At 40.8% G+C, this 20,308-nt stretch overlaps 1 protein-coding gene across 17 annotated transcripts in view; it reads left to right on the top strand.

Annotated features, from left to right (window-relative positions):
• Positions 1-8,706, top strand: part of TPK1 (thiamin pyrophosphokinase 1) — a 93,754-nt gene extending 85,048 nt beyond the window's left edge. For 12 of the 17 annotated variants that reach the window (XR_014943478.1, XR_014943476.1, XR_014943477.1 and 9 more), the window contains 2 exons: positions 2,004-2,115; positions 7,144-8,706. Coding sequence is in view for 8 of the 17 variants with exons in the window: in XM_085539923.1 (XP_085396049.1) it covers positions 2,004-2,115; positions 7,144-7,262 (231 nt within the window). In the remaining 9 variants the exon portion in view is untranslated. Of the gene's footprint in view, positions 1-189; positions 782-2,003; positions 2,116-7,143 lie in introns of those variants that run through there. The other 5 variants (XR_014943472.1, XM_085539919.1, XM_085539931.1 and 2 more) reach the window with 3 other exon arrangements.
• Positions 8,707-20,308: the final 11,602 nt, after the last annotated feature.

Here is a 20,308-nt window from a genome sequence, read left to right as displayed (position 1 = left end):
AACAGGTAGGCTCAATTTTGAGTAATACAGATATTAAGTTCTCTATAAAGCACTTTTACTTCTCTGTTTAAAAGATTAATGTAGTACGTTTTCCCCTTGATTAGCTCTGAGCAGTGGTGATATGTACATTCATTGAGAACAGACAATCTCACTCCTTCATCCTCTTCTTCACTGTCATCTTTCTTATAGGCAATGTTTGAGATTCCATCATGAGAGACCCTGCACTTTTATTCCTTTTCGTCCTCTCTCCCTATTACAAGAAAGAAGTGGCACAGCACACTGCATAGCTAAAAGAATATCAAGCCTGAAGTTATTACACCTCTGCATTCAGCAGGCAGATTTCACAGCCATTATAGGAATACATGGTCCATCACCACACACACAGTATAGAGGATCTAGGATAACTTTCTGGTTCAGGTATTAGACAAACTGCCCCAAGGTGATGCCTTACTGGATCTGGTGCTCACCAATGCAGAGGAGAGCATTAGAGAGGTTAAGATTGGAGGCAGCCTGAGTTGCAGTCATGCCCTGGTGGAGTTTGTGATCTTGAGGAGTGCAGTCCTGGCAAAAAGTGGAGAATGGACCCTGAACTTTAGGAAAGTGAACTTCTAGCTGCTCAAGGAACTGCAGCTCGGAAAGTGTCCTTGAGGGCATAGGAATGTAACAGAGCTGGCAGCTCTTTAAGGACACCCTTCCGAGTCTTCAAGAGCTCTCCATCCCCCAGCAGAAGAAATTGAGAGAGGAGGTGGGCAACTGGCTGAGCAAGTATCCACAGCTTAAACTGAGGGAAAAAAGGGAAATGTACACGAAGTGGAAGCAGGGTTGTGTAACCTGTGAAGAATATAGGGATGTTGTCCACATGTGCAGAGATAGCATCAGGAAAGCCAACGCAAAGATGGAACTTGGCAAGAGATGTGAAAAATAGCAAGAAGGGGTTTACAGGAGGAGAAAGACCAAGGAGATCATAAATTCTACCTCTGATAAATGAGGATGGAGAACTGGCTTTCTCAGACATGGAAAAAGCTGAAGTGTCCAGTAAGTGCTTTGCCTTGGTCTTCAGTGGTAGTCAGGCTGCTCCCCATGTGTGCCAGGATCCAAAGCCTCTAGTTGAGAGTGAGAGGAGTGGATTCTGTCCCACTGTAACAGTGGAACAAGTGCAAGACCTCCTCATGAAACTGAATGCATATAAGTCCATATAATGCAATCCAATACTTCCTAACTGGTAGCATTTCCAAGATTCATTTGTTAACTGAGAACATGACACATATTGAAGTTGTTTCTTCATAATGTGTTTGGCATTAACAGGAGAATATGTCAAACACATCAGAAGTCACTCTTTCTCATTTGTTGTATTCTTTTAGCTAATTGTAGTAAACAAGTTGTAATAAACAAGTAAGTGTATTAGAATTAAAACTGAGCCAGAAATCTGAAATTTTCCTTTTGATCTGTGAAACCTTTTCACTATCCACTCCTCATTGGGACTGTTTGTATGCTGTTATCTGGAAAGTTGCTCACCTGGGATCTGTGACCACTGCTTGGTCACAAACACACTGCTGTTAATATCTGCTGTTTCTCACACATGAACTTAAGCTTGGTGGTTACAAGCTGAATTTACCTTTGGTGTATAAAAAAATGTGTTTTGATTTCAATTTACTGTTATGACTTAGTATAAGCATGTTCATGTAAATATTTAGGTTAATTTCTCCAACACCTAGGTCGGTTTCTACAAGTATTCCTTCCTGCTGGGAAAATTATGTTTTTGGGCAAGTACATAGAATTTTGCAGATGTTATCAAAGAAATGCAAGAGCTTCAGCAGTGCTCTGTTTGATGTTAGTTAAGAATCACAGCTATTTCAATCAGGGGGGAAAAAAAGAATGAAAATTAGAGATGAGATTTCTAAGAAACAAGCAGCATAGCTTTGGCAGAAATGGGCCTGCAACCCCAGCCCACATCTCTGCTCCCTCTTCAGCAATCCCAGACCTCAGTCCCTTCTGTGTTGCAGGGCAAGCACAAGCTACAGGTGGACACAGGACTGGAAGGTTCCTGGTGTGGCCTTATCCCAATAGGGAGCTCCTGTGACAGCGTGACCACAACCGGTCTCAGGTGGAATCTTGGTAAGTCGGGGCCACCCTTGTCCTTGTGGCCACATGGACATCTCCATGCAGCATCCATGCCAGCCTCACCACCACCCAGGGGGTTCCTGTGCTGGGCACTGGGGTGTGGCACTGCATTCCTGCATCTCTGCTGGGCAGCTTGTTTCTGGGAGTTAAGTTTAAAAAAAAAACACAAATAATATTTAAAACTGAAATATTGCAGACAGAGACATGTTTTCAAATTGGAAGTCATTGAACTGTTTAAGTGGAACATTTGTTGGAGTTATGATAAATTGCCTTCTTGATACATTGCCCTCCATGGAGGAGATGCTAGGACTGCCTTAAGCCCTAGTTACAAGTCATAAATTTACAACAGACAAACATTAATGTGTTACAGATTATTAAAGCTAACTCACTTCCCCTGAACTATAGTATATTGTCTGTTTGTCAACTCTGAATGACTGTATCACTGTCTTTTTGTGACTTTAAAACAGGAATAGAAGTGGGACAGCTATTTGTAGAGAAAGATTTCTTGACCAAAAAGGAAGGAAAATAGAAATAATCTTAATTTTCCTGCCCACTGTTCCACAGATGCCACTAAGTGATTCAGGCTGTATTTACAAAAGAAAATAATGGGATATAAATATGGCATGAGTTTCAGGGTATGAGAAACTTGCCAGATGAAGGGATGAAAAGCTGTCTGACTAGTGATGATTTCATTCTCTTAAGCTGGTTTGTAAGAACTGAATGTTTAAGGGACTGTCTCTTAAGTTTAAAAAAGTGAAATATTTTCATTTGTACTGACAAGTACAGTTGACAGCTAAGTTACAGAATTTTCCTCTGCTCACTCCTGCTGTGCAGTGAATTTTGTGACAAGTTATACTGAAGGACCAGCCATTTCTCACTATTTTTTCTGCCCTTCAGAGTGAGCTGAAGGTCAGATCAGCCTTACTATAATGGGGGAAGTCTTTTAAACATCATTTTGTAAAATGCTGCTACATGGTTCAGAATGTGGTGAGCTTTGTGAGGTTGCTGTCTTACTTGAGGCTTTGGTTGATTAGTTTAAAAAACAGGTTATTTATAATCAGATTTTTTTTTTTTAAATTTTATTTTAATGTCACACATTTCATCAGTTTTAAAAGGTGCTCATTAGAAAGAGTAATTTTAAAGTTTTGTCTGCTATCACCAGTGACATAGCTTTGTTGCGATTTTGCGATTTGTGATTTGTGAAGACTGCTGAAACTGAATGCCAACCTGTACAAAACAAAAATATTTTTGTACTTTTAAACAAAATTTTCCCCATGTTCCTCCTAAAGGAACCAGTCTTCCTGTTCCAATTTGAGGGGAATGAGTGGAAGTTACAGTAATAGCTCATAGCCATGGGGTTGAGAAATTGGATTATAATTTTATAATTATTTTATTTTATTATATTATAATTTATATTATTTGTAATTATGCTGTAACAAACTTCTTCAGCTTACTAGGAGACATAGCTAGGTATGGACCTACTGAGATTTTTATTACATGTAATTCAGTCTTTCTCTCTGGGAGACACCGAAGTACAGAAGTACCTGTTGTTCCATGTTAACATGGCACCATCATCCCTTCTCCCAGTCCTTGTTGCAATCCATTTCCAAGAGGGAACCTCAGGCCCAGGAATTGGGAGGGCTCACTGAAAGGGCTTTAATCTAGATTTGAAGGGAGAAGGGATAAAACCAGACTCTATTGAGATGAGCTTGGGGGTAGTGTTCCAGGGCCAGGGGTGAACACAGCTGAAGTCTGCCTACCCTAACACACACAGCATGGGCAACAAAAAAGACAAGCTAGAAGAGATTCTGTGACTGTAAAACTATGACTTAGTCACCTCCATCCCAACATGGTAGGATCATTCTCATGACTGGAGTGTTGCAATGAAGAGCTATAAGCTGTTTAGGAGGGATAGGCAAGGAAGGAGGGGCAGAGGGGTTGCTCTCTGTGTTAGGGAGCATATTGATGTCATAGAGCTCAATACTGGGAAGGATAATGTGGAGTCCTTATAGGTAGGGATCAGGAGAAGACCTGACACCCAACCAGTATGAAGAGACAGACGAAGTGTTCTGTAAGCAGTTGGCAGAATTCAGACAATTGCTGGTCCCTGTTCTCATGGGGTACATCAACTTACTTGGCATTCACTGGAAATAGTATACAGTGGAAACAGTCTAGGATGTTCCTTGACAGAGGAACAGGAATTTGGTGACACAGCTGGTAAGAGAGCCTACCAGAGGAAGTTCACTATTTTACCTAATGTCTGACAAACAGAGAAAGAAAGGTGGAACACTGTTACATTAATTCAATCTTAATATAAGTTTTCTTCTCCTATAAGTACCTTAAATAAGATCATTTGAATAAGGACTACAAGTCTACTAGACCATGAACACAGGATACCTGATACCAGGAGTTAGTGTTTCTGCAGCAGCTGACGGTATGAGTAGGCGAAATGCAGCTGCAATTGAAGTCTGTTTTCTCATTTTACAGTCTGAAAGTATGCAGTGCAGTAGTGGGCACATCAGCTGGCAGCAACCTTGGGTCTATTTTTAGCACTGCCAGCAGAAAAATAAACCACACAACTATTCTAGAGATATAATCTTGATAAGGATTTTATAAATGTAATTTTAGGCTTCAGTTTTTTTCAGTAGTGTCATTTTTTTAGTGATATTTTTATTGTTATTATTTCTAAACTCCAGAGCAATCACACTTCATAAGCTCAGTGTAGAGCTATGACTTGGTTATGTTCTTGTGCAATCCCCACGGCTCTCCCTTGAGGCACAAACACCTAGACACAGTGCTGCTGAGACTCACTGACTTTATGAATGGAAAGCAATGAAAAATAGCAGGTGTACCCTGGAAGAGCTGGATAGAATATTTTTTCTCACAGTTTATGATCAGTTTTGCAACCAAAGCACTAAGCCATACTTTAAGTGAAAATGAGTTTAGTGCTTCTGGGATCTGGAGGGATCTCTCATTTTTGCTGAATCACCTCTTTTAGTCTAAATCAGCCCTTGAATTCTCTTATGAGAAAATAAACAAACAAATAAATAAATAAATAATCACTATTTAGCATAAGGAAAGTTTTCAACAACAAATAAACATTACTTTAATTACAGAATTGTAAACATTCCAGGTCTTTTCCAGACTGAAATTTTATAAAAATCACAAACTGAAATACTTCTTTAGCGTCAGTTCTGTTACCTGTCAAAACTATAAATAAAATTACAAGACAGCAAAAAGTTTGCTTTCTTTGGAAGACATTTCAGAAAAATAAAACCAACAGTGAGAATGGCTTTGTTTAACTCCAAGGCTTAAGCTCTTGCTAGAACTTAACAAAGCATACTAAAAGCTATTAAAAAGAAAAGGAAAGGATCAAGTATGAACTGGTAGAATTTTTCACTTTTTTGACCTTGTAAACTTGACATCATAGTGCCTGATGCAGTAGGAAGCTTTCCTGGAAGTAGTATGCATGTACATCCTCTTATCTCCTTTACTGGTTTAAGCATATTGCATAGGAAGCATGCATTTTTAATTGTTAGTGGAAAAGCTGCCTGAGTGTTAAACTAACTAATTGGAATTTGTCCATGTGAATTAACAGTACTTTTTGAAATAGTCTTTGCATTTTTCACTTCAGCCTTTCAAACTGATCCAGGTGCAGAAAAAAAAAAAAAAAAGTCGCCACCTAGTGGGCAAGAAGTTTTTATTAAGAATGGCAAACAAGATTTTCATTTTATGCACGAGGAAATGCGGCTTTAATTTGGTTTCATTAAGCTGCCATGTTGTTCTTAATTCTTGCCTTCTACAAAGCCATTATTTCAGGTGCAAAGCCAAAATGGTAAGAATTATTCTAATAATCTTGAGCAAGAAGTAATAAATGATACAAAATGAGTGGGTTAATACAAAAGAAAGGTAAAAGTTGATTCTTAATGTTTTAGGATTTCCGTCTGTTCAAAATATACAGTAACCAATAGTGAGTAATTATCTGTCAACAAATAGTTGGAAACCAAATATCAAGTTATGGGTGTTCCCAGGCAGGATTTAGAACAGGAGTGTCTGGGGAGTATTTTTACATAGGGAACTCTCCCCAAGTGTTATTTCAGCTTCCTTAAATGATCTGCTTACCTCTGAGATGTGAAATCTGGCTTATCTGGCAACCTCATCCCATGCACCAATTGCAGCAAGGCACTGCCTCTGCTCTCACTTCCAGAGGCAAACACCACAACTCCCTTGCCCTGCCATTTGTCAAGAACCCTGTCTAGCATTGTTGTGTGTCCAAAATCATCCTGGCAGGATATAGCAGATTTATTTTAGTTGCATAATCATCGAGTACAGTGCTACTTGGTTTTTTCCTTCATCATCTTGTGTACTGCATTGTAGTTGTGCTGCAGAGTCCCAGGATACTCAAATGGTAGGAATCTTCTGTTTAAAGTAGAAGTGAAACTCAGATGTTATTTTCTCTTTCCAACCATATATAGCTAGCAGATGAAACGATTTCTTCAGTGCATTTCAGGATTAGAATTTGTGGGAGAAGGAATGAGCATAGGCAGCTGCAGATGGGACTCCAAATACATTTTATGTCCTGCCTTTTTTTCTGACTGCTCCTCATTCTATGACATGCATCAGCTCCCCCAGTGTAGCTTACAGCAACTGGTGGACAGTGTAACATTTATTGTCGCATTATGGTATATGAGTTTATAATAGCCCACCTTCATGACAACAATTGGAATATTTATCTATCATCTGTCCAAACACAGAAAATAACTTCTATATTGCTTTGCACATTTCTTGATCACTACCTGGCACCTGTCATTTGGTTTGTTTTGCAGACTGAAAGAAAGGAAGGTCTTGAAATTCTTACTTTTCCAACTAACTGGTATTTACTAAGCTATTTTTTGGTAGGTTAAATTTACTCAGTTGTTTTATGTGGGACTTCTTTGTGGGACTAGCCAATACCCATTCTTAAATGCTTTTGTTTAAACAAAAATTAATAGTACATTAAGCCTCTTTCTTTCTTTTTTTTAGCTAACCAGGTGTTGAAATTCGGAACCCTTGTCAGTACTTCCAATACCTATGACAACTCCGGGACTGTGACCATTAAGACAGACAAGCCTTTGCTGTGGACAATGGCAATCAAACTTTAAGATGAAATGCAACTGCCTTTTCTAATCCAAGTGAATTTACTTCAAAGTTTCACTGAATTGAGACAGTAAAACTGACTGTAAGGGAATAAGTATGCACTGTATATAATAAATGTAATAAATGGAAAACAGGTCTGAAATAAAAGACCAAATTGAGTCTAGGAACAACAAATCAGAAGACTCACTGCCACCCTATATGATCACAAACAGAAGGATATGTAAATAAATTGCTAACCTGGTTAGTTTGAACTATTATTACAATACTAAAGTATTTTTCCCCATTTTACCAAAAAGATACAGTACTTAGTTGCACAGAGTACACTTTCATTATGAAAAGGTGATAGCATGAAGCATAATTGTTTCCAGTCCCTATTTCTAAAATGTATAGTTGCTGGTGACATTTTCTCAAAAAGAGTAGTAGTTGAAACTTTCTACTCATAAGGCAAGTTTGTCCATTGAAGAAGCTTTGGTTTTGCTGTAACTCTAACATCAGACTTCACAACATTAAGTGATTTTAAAGTCTGCAATGCAAAGTAGCACTGTAACTTTTACAGTTACCAAATCTTTCTAGTAAGTTTATGGAGTGAAATACAAATTTCTTGCTCTCAATATGCAGACCAAGAGCATTCCATCTCCTAATTTCTGACGTTTTTAAATCAAAGTATTCAGGCATTCAGTACTTAAAATGTCTACATGAATATATGCAGAGGCCTTTGTAATTCTTTATGTAAATGTCTCACAGAGGTAGTATCCAAAACAAGTCAACAAGGCTATGCTTCCTTTCCAGCGGTCTGAATAAGTTTCTGTTGATTCTCTGAAGAACTGTTTACTATTTCTGAAAACTTACTTAACCTCAAACTGTATGTCTTAGTAACCAAATTTTGTTTCCTTAATTTTGCCATCAGAGTAAAGATCAGCAATGAAAGTCTTTTGTTTTTCTAATTTTTTTCCTGTTAAGTACAATCAGTTGCAAATGCAGAAATGGATTGGAAGTGGTGATAAATCCAAAAATTAATTAGAACAATTGCAATTGATAGACTTTTAGCTCATCACATACAATAATTATGTCTTCTCACTGCCTTCCTTTGCATTGGAACAGATTCTGCAAAGAGACTGTATATCCTCCACCTGTAGAGTTTTTAAGGACTGAACAGGACAAACCTCTGAGCAGTCTAATCAGAATGCAGTGCTGACCCAGCTTTGAGCATGAGCTTGGACTAGGGATGTCTCAAGGTTCCTTCATACTTGAATTATTCCATTACAGTAGAGAAAGGTAAAAGAAACACTCTAGTATTTAAAAAGAAAATGTTGTAATTATGTAGATATGATTGTGTACCCTTTGAAAGAGAAATAACATATCAGGAACATCTGAAAACCCAGTGTGAGTTTGCAATCTATTTAACAAAAAAATAAATAAATTACAAAGTTGTGATTTTTTTCTTTTTCAGTGAATGTCATAATGTCTCATTTCTCATGATGAGCATTCAGCTGCCTCTGTTGAGAGGACAGAGTAATCAGCTTCAATTAACCAAACATCATCAAGTGATCCTGTATAAAGTCTAATTTAGCTTCCCACCTATATAGTCTTGCAAGGATGAAGAGTGATACCTAAAAGAGATCATTTTATTTCTGGGATAAGTATGGATATTCATGTGACCTACTTCTAAAATTAGTCAGAAATCGATATTTCTGTTGGAAATGTCCTTATTCTGTAGAAGAAAAGAGGTATTCTGGAAACAGTGTGTCATATTTTGCTACAAAGCATCATTTTGAAGAGACGTCGATTTCATTAGTGGATGGAAAACAATTTTTTGTGTAGAAAATGCTATTTGTAGGGATGAAAAGCGTTATTTTGTAAGAAAACCATATTTTTGCAAGGATCAAGAGTGATACCTAAGAGAGATCATTTTATTTCTGGGATAAGTGTGGATATTCCTGTGAAATTCTTCTAAAATTTGTTTGAAATCGATATTTCTTTTGGAAATGTCCTGATTTTTCCATGTTTGAAATCGATATTTCTTTTGGAAATGTCATGATTTTTCCATGGCCATAAATGATTTGGAGAGGGACATATGGGGGTGGGGTTGCGGGGGTTCCTAAAGTGGGGGTGTTGCCTAAAATGGGGGGAGTCCTTAAATGGGGGGTGGTTCCTAAAATGGGGGTGAGTGTTATTAAAATTGGGAGGGGTCTTAAATGGGGGGTAAGGGTCCTTAAATAAGGAGGGGGGGTTAAAATATGGGACCCTATAATGGTAAGGATTGTTAAAATGGGGGGCGTCTATAAAATGTGGGGGGTAATTAAATTGAGGGGGACTGTAAATGGGGAGTCAATGGCCATAAAGGACCTGGAGGAGGCAGGTTAGGGAGGGTGGTCCTTAAAAAATGGGGGGTCCTTAAATGCGGGGGCGGTCCATAAAATGAGGGGTAGTCCTTAAAATGAGGAGGAACCAATAATGGGTGGGTGGGGTTAAAATAGGGGGGTCCTTTAAAAGTGCGGGCATTTAAATGGGAGGTTTCTTAAATGGAGGGGGACATTAAAATGAAGGGGTCTTTTAATGGGGGGGGGGGGGGCTTTAAAATGGGAGGAGTCCTTTAAATTGGGGGGATCCTTATAAATGGGTAGGGGTCCGTTCATGTGTGGGGGACCATAAAATGAAGGGGTTTTAAAAGGGAGGATTTAAAATGGGAGGAGTCCTTTAAATGGAGCTGGTGTCCTTAAATGGGGGGACCCTATAATGTGTGTGTGGGGTGTTAAAATGTGATGGTCCTTTAAATGGGGGGGGGGGAGAGGGGGTCATTAATTTGTGGGGGGTCCTTAAATGGGGGGGGAACCTATAATGGGTGGTTGTGTTAAAATGGGGATGTCTTTAAAGGGGGGGGGGTCCTTAAAATGGAGAGACTTAAATTTGGTTCATTGGCCATAAATGTCCTGGAGGTGCATCTGCATCAGGAGCTGCAGGAGGCAGTTCCTTAAAAGGGGGGGGGGGGGTACTTAAATGGGGTGGGTCCTTAAATGGGGGGAGGCTTTAAATGTGGGGGGTGTCCTTTAAATGGGGAGGAGGCTTTAAATGGGTGGGGTCCTTTAAATGGGTGTTCCATGGCCATAAAGGACTTGGAGAGGGACATAATTGGGGTGGGTGGGGGGGGGTTCATAAAATGGGGGTAATGCCTAAAATGGGGGGGGGTCCTTAAATGGGGGGTGGTTTTTAAAATGGGGGGGGGGGGTCTTTAAAATGTGGAGTGTCTTAAGTGGTGGTGATGGTCCTTAAATAAGGAGGGGGGGTTAAAATGGGGTACCCTATAATGGTGGGGATTGTTAAAATGGGGGGTCCATAATATGTGGCAGGTCCTTAAATTGGGGGGGAGTCTTTTTAAATGGGGAGTCCTTTTAAATGGGGAGTCAATGGCAATAAAGGGCCTGGAGGAGGCAGGTTGGTGAGGGTCGTCCTTAAATAAGGGGGGGTCCTTAAATGGGGGGGCAGTCCATAAAATGCGGGGTAGTTCTTAAATTGAGGGGGAACCAATAATGGGTGGGTGGGGGTTAAAATGGGGGTGTCCTTTAAAAGCTGGGGGACATTTAAATGGGAGGTTTCTTAAATGGAGGTGGATATTGAAATGGGGGTGGTCTTTAAAATGGCAGGAGTCCTTTAATTTGGGGGTGGATCCATATAAATGGGTAGGGGTCCATTAATGTGGGGGGGGACCATAAAATGAAGGGGTTTTAAAAGAAGGGGGGTTTAAAATTGGAGGAGTCCTTTAAATGGGGGGGGGGGGGGGGTCGTTAAGTGGGGGGGACCCTATAAGTTGTGTGGGGGGTTAAAATGTGATGGTCCTTTAAATAGGGGGGGTCAGTAATTTGTGGGGGGTCCTTAAATGGTAGGGAACCTATAATGAGTGTGGGTGTTAAAACTGGAGGGTATTTAAATGGGGGGGGGGTCCTTAAAATGGGGGGACTTAAATGGGGTTCATTGGCCATAAATGACCTGGAGGTGCATCAGCGTCATGAGCTGCAGGAGGCAGTTGCTTAAAAGGGGGGGGGGTACTTAAATGGGGTGGGTCCTTAAATGGGGGGGAGGCTTTAAATGGGGGAGGGTCCTTTAATTGGGCGTTCCGTGGCCATAAAGGACTTGGAGAAGGACATAATGGGTGTGGAGTCGGGGGGTTTCATAATATGGGGGGGTTGCCTAAAATGGGGGGGGGGTCCTTAAATGGGGGGTTTTTCCTAAACTGAAACCAAAAGCCTTACTTTGAACTGAAGGTGCACAGCTGGGGAGCACACCCACACACTGCCAGGCAGCAAGCAAGAGGGTGAGACCTGTGACTTTGTCCCATGACATAATTTCCCCTCTGAATGCAAAGTCATCTGGGGTATGTAGTTCTATTCTTCTGAGAACCAGGTATTTGGAAAGTTGTCAGTCGTAGAACTGGAGTATGAACTCTTTAATTCCCCATGCTTTATATGATGTTATCATGTGGAATACCAAGAAGAAGATTCATAAAGCCATGACGCATTTTTTTTTTTTTTGGAAAAAACAAAAAATCAAAACAAAAAAAAAAACAAAAAAAATCCCTGTTGATTATATTGATGGTAAATTAATAAAGGTTTGGAAAGTGTGGCAGATATGTCTCCTGATAGAAACAGATTTTTAATAATGAATATAATGGCAATGTAGAAATGGCTTCTTTGGTGCCACTGAAAGACACAAATTTTATTTGTATGTAACAGTAATGATTACATTAAAGCTATTTTCTTTAATCTTTTTCCAAATATTTGGCATAACTTTTGATGTTGCCTTGGTGATAGTTGGGGAAAAAAAAAAAAGGGATACTTTAGGGACTTGTAACGTTAATGAAAGATGATGCAATTGCCACCAGCAACTCACATTTGACGATATGTCACTGCATTGTATATCAAGAAAATATATGTGCAAGAGCTTTAATATAAGATAATGTCATGAAAATTGTCATTAAATTGTCATTTCCTTCTGGCTTTGGACCCAGCACTCTTCATTCCAACTGACTTTCAGCCCTGTAAGCACCTTCCTTCTGGAATTCTTCACTTCAGGCCACATATCTCCGTTAACTGCGGACTTGGGCAATTTGTTTTTCAGTGAAAACATTATTTCAGTCAGCTGCATTCTTTTGAGGAGGGAGCTTTCTCTCCACAGCCTGAAAGAAGAGCAATTTTGACTTCAGGTAGTGCTCTCCATGAGAGCACAACTACTAGAGCTATTCAGCTTGCTTAGAGGTTTGGTTCATTTTCTCCATCTTCACATAAAGAGTGTAGCAGAGGAGGAGAAAAGAAACAAACTGTCTCTCTAAATAAGGGGGAAGGGGCTTAGAACAGTGAGAGGAGTCATGCTTTCAGCTAGTACACAATTTGAATTCAAAATTATTCCCCCTTCTTTGGAGGAAAGCAGCCAGCTGAAGTTGCACTTTCTCAGTTATGGAATTGCTCGAGTCTGCTCTTCATGGTGGAAAGTGGCATTCCCAGAGGACCCCTATTCAAACCTTTCGGTTGCAGCGAAGAACAAGCAACTTCAACCTTCTGCTTCATGCTGAGGTGGATGTTTCAGTCTTCATCCTGAAAGAAGAGTGATTTTGCTTTCATGTAGTGTTCTCCCAAGAAAGGACAACTTCTAGCGATACTCAGTGTGCTAGTCCCCTTACTTAGAGAGATTCTTTTTTCATTTTCTCCATCACAGAAGGTATGAGTGTAGCAAGTGTGGAGAAGGAGAAAGTAAACTGTCCCTCTAAATAAAGGGGAAGGCCCTTGGAATGGTGTGAGGAAGCATACTTTACGTAAGTACACATGATAAATTCAAAATCCTTCCTTTAAGAGCTGTGCAGAAATTGGTAGGAGTCCTCCAGTGGGTTTGAGGTGCTTTGGGGATACCTCCTCGACTGATGAAATCCTTTTATGACCAGCTAAAGGGATCTGACCCAGAAGAGCCCCAAGAACTGTCTAATGAAATGGTTGCAGCTTGGCAAGAGATCTTACAGAGCTGCATGGAAGGACTGCTCACACAATGGGACCCTATCCAAAACCTTGAAATAGCTGCCTGCAGATGTGAGACTGGAGCCGCCGCTGTTAGGTCATTCTCTCAGTGCTAAACCCCAACCATTCTGGTTGCTGTCTTCGTTACAACCCATGCATGCCTTTACCTCTTGGCTCAAGGTATTGGCAATGCTGCTCAGAAAATCTCAATTGCTCTCATTGCCTGATGTGATATACTTACAGAGCTCATTTTGTAATGTACAGCCACTCCCTGAAATTATCCTCATAGTACTACAAGACTTTGGAGGACAAATCATCTACTTAGACTCCCTGACCATCTTTGTCGTGGCTAAATCACTAGATGTCTCCCTATGGATTTGGGTGCAAACCTCTCTGCTTGAGGGACCCACGCTGTTCACAGATGCATCCTCAACCATGGGTCAAGGGGCAGTGGTTTGGCAGGATTCTAGCAATAGTTGGCAGACTGCTATCTTCACAAACCGAATGGTCAGTGTGCGGATGCTTGAGGTGATGGCTGTAGCAGCCACAATGTACCTTTGGTGAGAGATACCCTGTAACATTTGTCACTGACTCCGCTTTTGCAGATGGGCCAGGAGGGCCTCCCAAGTACAGAAGCCTCTGGAATTCTGGAAGAGGCCTTGGCCTCCCACACAGCTCCTGTTGCAAACTTACATATATGTAGTCACTCTGAGGTGCCAGGCTTTTTTACCACGGGTAATGCAATAGCAGATAAAGTTGCCAGCACACATATTTTCACAGTCCAACAAACCCATGATCTACATTCCACTCTCCATATAGTTGCCCATGCGTTATCCAGGATTTGCTCTATTCCACTGTCTGTTGCACATGATGTCGTCCAGGTGTGTCCTCATTGCAATTCTGCACCTGTAGTTGGGGCTGGGGTTAACCCTCGTGGCCTCGGACCGCTGCAGATATGGCGAACTCATTTCACCTGGGAGCCTTGTTTGTCTCCCTGCAAATGGTTGGCTGTTATGGTGGACACCTCCTCTATTGTCATCATAGCCACTCAGCATGCCAAATCCAACTTGATTGCAGTGCAATACCATTGGACAGCTGCTATTGCTGTGATTGGCTTACCCAGTCACATCAAAATCGACAATGGACACTTCTTGTTCTACTCAAGAATGGTTAGCACGGGGGAATCTCTCATACCACAGGTATTCCTGGCAACTCTCAAGGGCAATCAATTGTTGAGCATGCTAACCACCTCCTCAAAGATAAGATACATGTCCTTGGAGAAGGAAAAGGATATAGGGACAGAATACCTGTCAGTAAACATGCTGAGATCCTAGCAAAGGCCCTCTATGCATTAAATCATTTCGAACCTGGTGATGGTAGACGAGCCCCAATGCAGAAGCATTGGCAGCCTAAGATCTTAAGTGAGGGGCCTACAGTTGAAGTGAAGACTGATAATGGGATGTGGGAAGTAGGATAAGAGCTCTTTCTTTACAGGAGTAGTTGGTGGGGAGTCCGAATCTGGTACCTGAGCAACCAAAAAATGGATTACAGGACAAAGAACCACTGCTATAATCAATATGCAGGCTGTTCTTCTGCTGTTGGTTTCTGTGATAAGTATCACTCAGACAACAAGCTCAGGGACCTTTAGAATTCACTCTAAAGTTGTCAGGTCACAGCCAACAGTAGACTCACGCTTATCTGTGTTTACAACTTCACTTGTCTTAATAGGGTGTGATTTTAATTGCTTAGTCACTACGTATCAATTACTGAACACCAGGTGCAGCCTCACCAGTGCTGAGTACAGGGGGATGATTACCTCCCTGCTCCTGCTGGCCACACTATTTCTAATGAAGGCCAGATGGCATTAGCCTTATTGTCCACCTGGGCACACTGTCAGCTCATGTTCAGGTGAGCACTGACCAACATCCCCCTTATTACCTTATCTTATGAATACTCATCTTGGATAATAATGCCGTTGAAATTAGATAAATAAGGGTGTTATGTGTTGTTCTTCCTCACTCTTTTCTGTGCTTGGTGCTTTATTTTGAAGGGATACAGTTACTACTTTCTATTGTCCTGACAGAGACAAATGTGTCACCTTTCCACCTAGTCCTCCTGATGCTAGACATCAAACTCCCTAGACTCCACAAGCCCAGCAGAGCTCTTAAATACCTGTTTTTGCTGGAAAGTACACAGTACAGTAGGGGAAGATTCAGCTTTGAACAGATCTGTCACTAACAGCAGAACATCTAGTAGCTGCATCCTTTCTCTCTTTGTGTAAGAACTCCCTCCTTATGACACCTGGCCATCTTCCCAATTGATGCAGTGCACATGAGAGGGCTAGAACACCACTCTTTAAGCATCATTACTCTTGTTTTAGTTTAGTAACACCACAGACAGAGTTTACTAGTTTAGAACATGAAAGGTGAGCATCCAGCACAGCATACAAATGATTTTAGCTCTTTTAAAGGCCATCATCACAAACTTCTTTGTAAGTTGGATACTGGACGTTGTGTTGAGGGACATGGTTTAGTGAGAACTATTGGCAATGGATGGATGTTTGATCTGGGTGATTCTGCAGGTCTTTTACAACCTTGGTGATTCTATGATTCTATGAAGTTCTGTGTACTACTGATGAATATTCTCACTGGCTTTAAACTGTGTGTGGGCTGAAGGTAGTGCTAATGGGTGCAAGTGCAAGAACTTCTGGAGACCTTGCATTAATGTACTTCCTGTTCACAGCCAGCAAAACTCCCTTGAGTAATAGAATTCATCTTATTGTAGCTATTACTGAGTTACAGTTACTGAGTTTCATAGTGATCCATAAGTAAAAACAAGTTATTTAGGAAAGGTGCTCAGTATTAAGTACCTGTAGGGCAAATGAGGGGAATGATAGAGCCTTTATTTGAGAAATAGGTACTACAGGAAAAGATATCAGAAGGAATTAACTCACCCCTCCTGGTAACAGCTTGGAAGAAAGAGATGAGCTGAGGAATGTGACCCTACCCCATTCATGCAGTCCCGACAGGAGAAATAAGAGGGGTAGAAGGGGGGAACCTGCACAGACTCAGACTGCACAGAAGTAGGGTGGCTTCAGAAATGCCCCACCCAACTTCTGCCATTCCAAACACTCATGCTCACTCCCTACCAGCTCACCCATTGGACCCTGGAATTCCACTACGCTCCACCCCTTCACAGCATGAACCAGTGACTGAGCAGGTAGGGGGTTATCTCCTGCAGCTTGGTGACTTAAAATACAACGTACATTGTGATGCATGTACAATACCCGCCACAATGTAGAATGTTAAGACAATAAAGGCAATTATAGTCTTTTCTGTGGTTCCTCTGGGCCAGCACCTGATGCTCTTTCTTGAGGCATATCTTCTTCAAGGACCAGAAACAGTTCTGATTCATGCTTGCCAGTTCCCAAAAGTTCAGCAGCGCATCACAGGGTGATCAACAAAAGATCAACAGCGCATCACTCATGAACACTTGGTGATCAACTCCACTTCCTTGCTTGGCACATAAACCAAGCCTTGTATTTAGTGAAACAGATATCAAGAATTCACAGAATCACAGAATTATCAAGGTTGGAAAAGACCTAGAAGATTATCTAGTCCAACCATTACCAATACTTCCCGGCTAAATCATATTAATCAACACAACATCCAAGCGTTTCTTGAACACTCCCATGGTTGGAGACTCCACCACCTCCCTGGGCAGTGCATTCCAATGCCTGACTACCCTTTCCGAGAAGTAATACTTCCTAATGTTCAGCCTGAATCTCCCCTGGCGCAGCTTAAAACCATTCCCTCTAGTTCTGTCATCGATTACATGAGAGAAGAGGCCAACCCCCAGCTCACTACAGCCTCCCTTCAGGAAGTTATATAGAGCAATAAGGTCTCCCCTGAGCCTCCTCCAGGCTGAACAATCCTAGCTCCCTCAGCTGCTCTTCATAAGGCCTGTGCTCCAGACCCCTCACCAGCTTTGTAGCCCTCCTCTGGATGCGTTCCGGGACCTCAATGTCTTTCTTGCAGTGAGGGTCCCAAAACTGAACACAGTACTCGAGGTGCAGCCGCACCAATGCCGAGTACAGGGGGACAATTACCTCCCTGTTCCTGCTAGTAACACTGTTTTTGATGCAAGCCAGGATGCCGTTGGCCTTCCTGGCCACCCAGGCACACTGTCGGTTCATGTTCAGCCGAGCATCAATCAGTACCTCCAGATCCGTTTCCTCCACACAATCCTCCAGCCACTCCGCCCCAAGCCTATAGCACCACCTGGGGTTGTTGTGGCCAAAGTGCAGGACCCGGCATTTGGTCTTGTACCTCAGGAAGTCCTGAAAACAAGCCTTTTCTCTGACACTATTTTTTCCTAAATACTTTAGTTCATCTCACAGTCAAGGCACTGGCTATGTTGCCCATATGCTGCCTTAGATTTAATGTGGGAAATCAATGTTGTAAAGGGTGAATATCACCTTTAGGGCCTTAGAAACGCTCACATTTCAGAAGGTCAACAGAGGGGCACAGGCAGTGATAGCTATATTCTTGATCGTGTTAGATGAGCAACCAGACACCTTAACTGTTGTCCCCTTCTCAGTCCCTGCACTCTCCCAGACACACAGCTCCAGCTCAGAGTTGGCAAGGCAGAAATTCCTAAGTGCCTCAAACCTCTCAAAGACCTTAAAAACTGCTTTTATGCATAAATCCATGTTGGAAACTTGTTAGCCAGTTCTAATATGAATCAGTTTTACATTGCTGTATTTCCTCCATAACATTTACTTCTGGGGCAACAATGCTCACAGTTGTATTTGCTTTCAGTCTGTACATTTGATAAAAAATGGCATAAAGCAGCAGGCTTCCCATACAATAATACACAGTGAACCACATTTTCACCCTTCCTCAGGGCAGCTGAGTTCATTCTGAGGCATAATGCTCATCCCCTAAGTATATCAACATGTTGCAATGAGAAAGAAAATATAAACTTAGCTTTCTCATTTCACCAACATAGAAGTACTTGTTTCTACATACTAAAGGCAGGCACAAATAATTTTCTTGCAGCCTTCAGAGCAGAGAATCTATTATCTCCTGATGAATATTGGACCTACACAATCCAGCCACGGCTAATTTCCAGAGCTGCTGGTGCAGCACTAGCCAATCAGTACAATGCAAGGCAGAGTAAAATACTCTACTGAACTAAAACAAGGCAGGAAGGCTGTAAGAGATACAGACTTATTGTAGCTAAGCTCTTCCAAATGTCAACATGTTAAATAACTTCAATCTAAGCCCTTAGTTTCTACCTCCCATGAAGTATTAAACATCCCCTTTATTGAACAATAAGAAAATCTCTGTCTAAATCACTTTTTTTTTTTTTTTTGTCAAGATGCTTCAGTTCTTTGTATTTGATGTTCTCTAGCTACTCAACAAATCCTTGCATTCTAACATTCATAGTCTGACCTTTCTTACTATCATTTGCTTGCTTGTTAACAATGACAGCACCACCCAAAGGCCTCTCAGGAAATCAAAATATTAAATTAAACTCTGAAGGACTTACAGAGAAAAAACACTCTGGCTTACATTGTAAGAAACTCTGTGGTACCATCAAAGTATGTATCATATCAGTTTCCTCACCTCTTCTCAAATTTCCTCACCTAAATTCTTAGGTGCATACATCTGTCATGTTGCTTCTTCAAGTCAAATCAATCTTGTATGAAATAAATTTGATGTGTCCTGTCATGTAATAATTTGATATTTATCCTGTTCAGGAGGGAAGGAAAGACAGGAAAAGATGTTATTGACTGCTGGGCTTTATTGAGAGAGCCTAATCATCTTCTCAGAACACTTTTTGTTTGGTTTTGCTTGTTACATAGGATGGCAATTCCTGTATTTCTTTTACACTATCTAGCCTGTGGCTATACAGAAGAACTCTTGCACTCACAACACAAAATGAATTAATTATCTGAAGAGTAAAAATGAGATTGAACATGAATGGATGTAAGAAGACACATATTAAGAGTTATCTCTTAAATCCCTCCTAATAGCTATGAACAAAATTATTTTCACCCATACAGATTTTAAGACTATATATACCGTGCAACTCTGTGGCATGGAGGGTAGTTTAGATTTATGAAGTCTACTAAAATCTTGCAGTGGTGTCTCTACATTCAAACTACATAACATTCGAATGTTCTTTCCTGTTAAGTAGGAAATGCTGCTGCTGTGTTGTACACCTAAGGCTGCCCCCTGTTTGCAGTAAGCAACAATGACGGTTAGCTTATAGTGCAAACGCATACTGAAGCTGCATTTTGCTTTTTGAGAAAAACAGCTGGGGAAGTACAGTATACATTATCCAAGCAGATAATTAAAATTTGGGAAAATACAACATGGAAAGAGGAATGAAGGTGCTTGACAGCTAGCAGCTGTACAATGACTGTTAGTAAGCTGTACAGACTGTACAAGCTTGTACAGTCTAACTGTCACACACTCTTGTAGCTACAAATGAAATTTTTAGTATTACTACATGCAAGACCAGAAAAGTTAATCCTGGTAGAATTTCTTCCTAAAATATTGTATTAATTCACTGAAAATAAAATGAGAGTGAAGAGTCAGGAAGGAAATAATTTTCCAGTGAATTATAATGTAAGTAATATTAAATATTGTTCTGAAACTTTAAGCCCTTAATAATCATATTTTAAAGAGCTTCCCAAACTGGTCAGCACATCCTTTCACGTAAAGCAGGAGATTTCCTATATGATACCTAGTCTCATCAGCTCCAGTCTGGTTTATTATTTCTTGCTTCTTAGGATGCATCAGTAGATGGGAAAGCTAAATAGTGATATATCTGGTAGAATTTTCCTTCACATTAATCCTTTTCAAGTCTGAATTAAAGCCAGAGGCTATGGAAGTTAATTCTATGGTGGCCATGCTAGAATTATAATAACCTGTGAAAACTGCAACTTTGACATAGAGAATTAATAACTACTAGCATTTATGGGCTTGTGAAATCAAGCAATGGTTTTCATCAGTAGCAAATATATTTTTCTTATGCTGATT

This window comes from Coturnix japonica, chromosome 2, assembly GCF_054131305.1.
Source record: "Coturnix japonica strain WE chromosome 2, WE-NBRP24, whole genome shotgun sequence".
NCBI classification, from domain to species: Eukaryota; Metazoa; Chordata; class Aves; order Galliformes; family Phasianidae; genus Coturnix; species Coturnix japonica.
The sequence above is the reverse complement of the archived record's forward strand: the minus strand, read 5'-3'. Positions and strand labels throughout refer to the sequence as shown.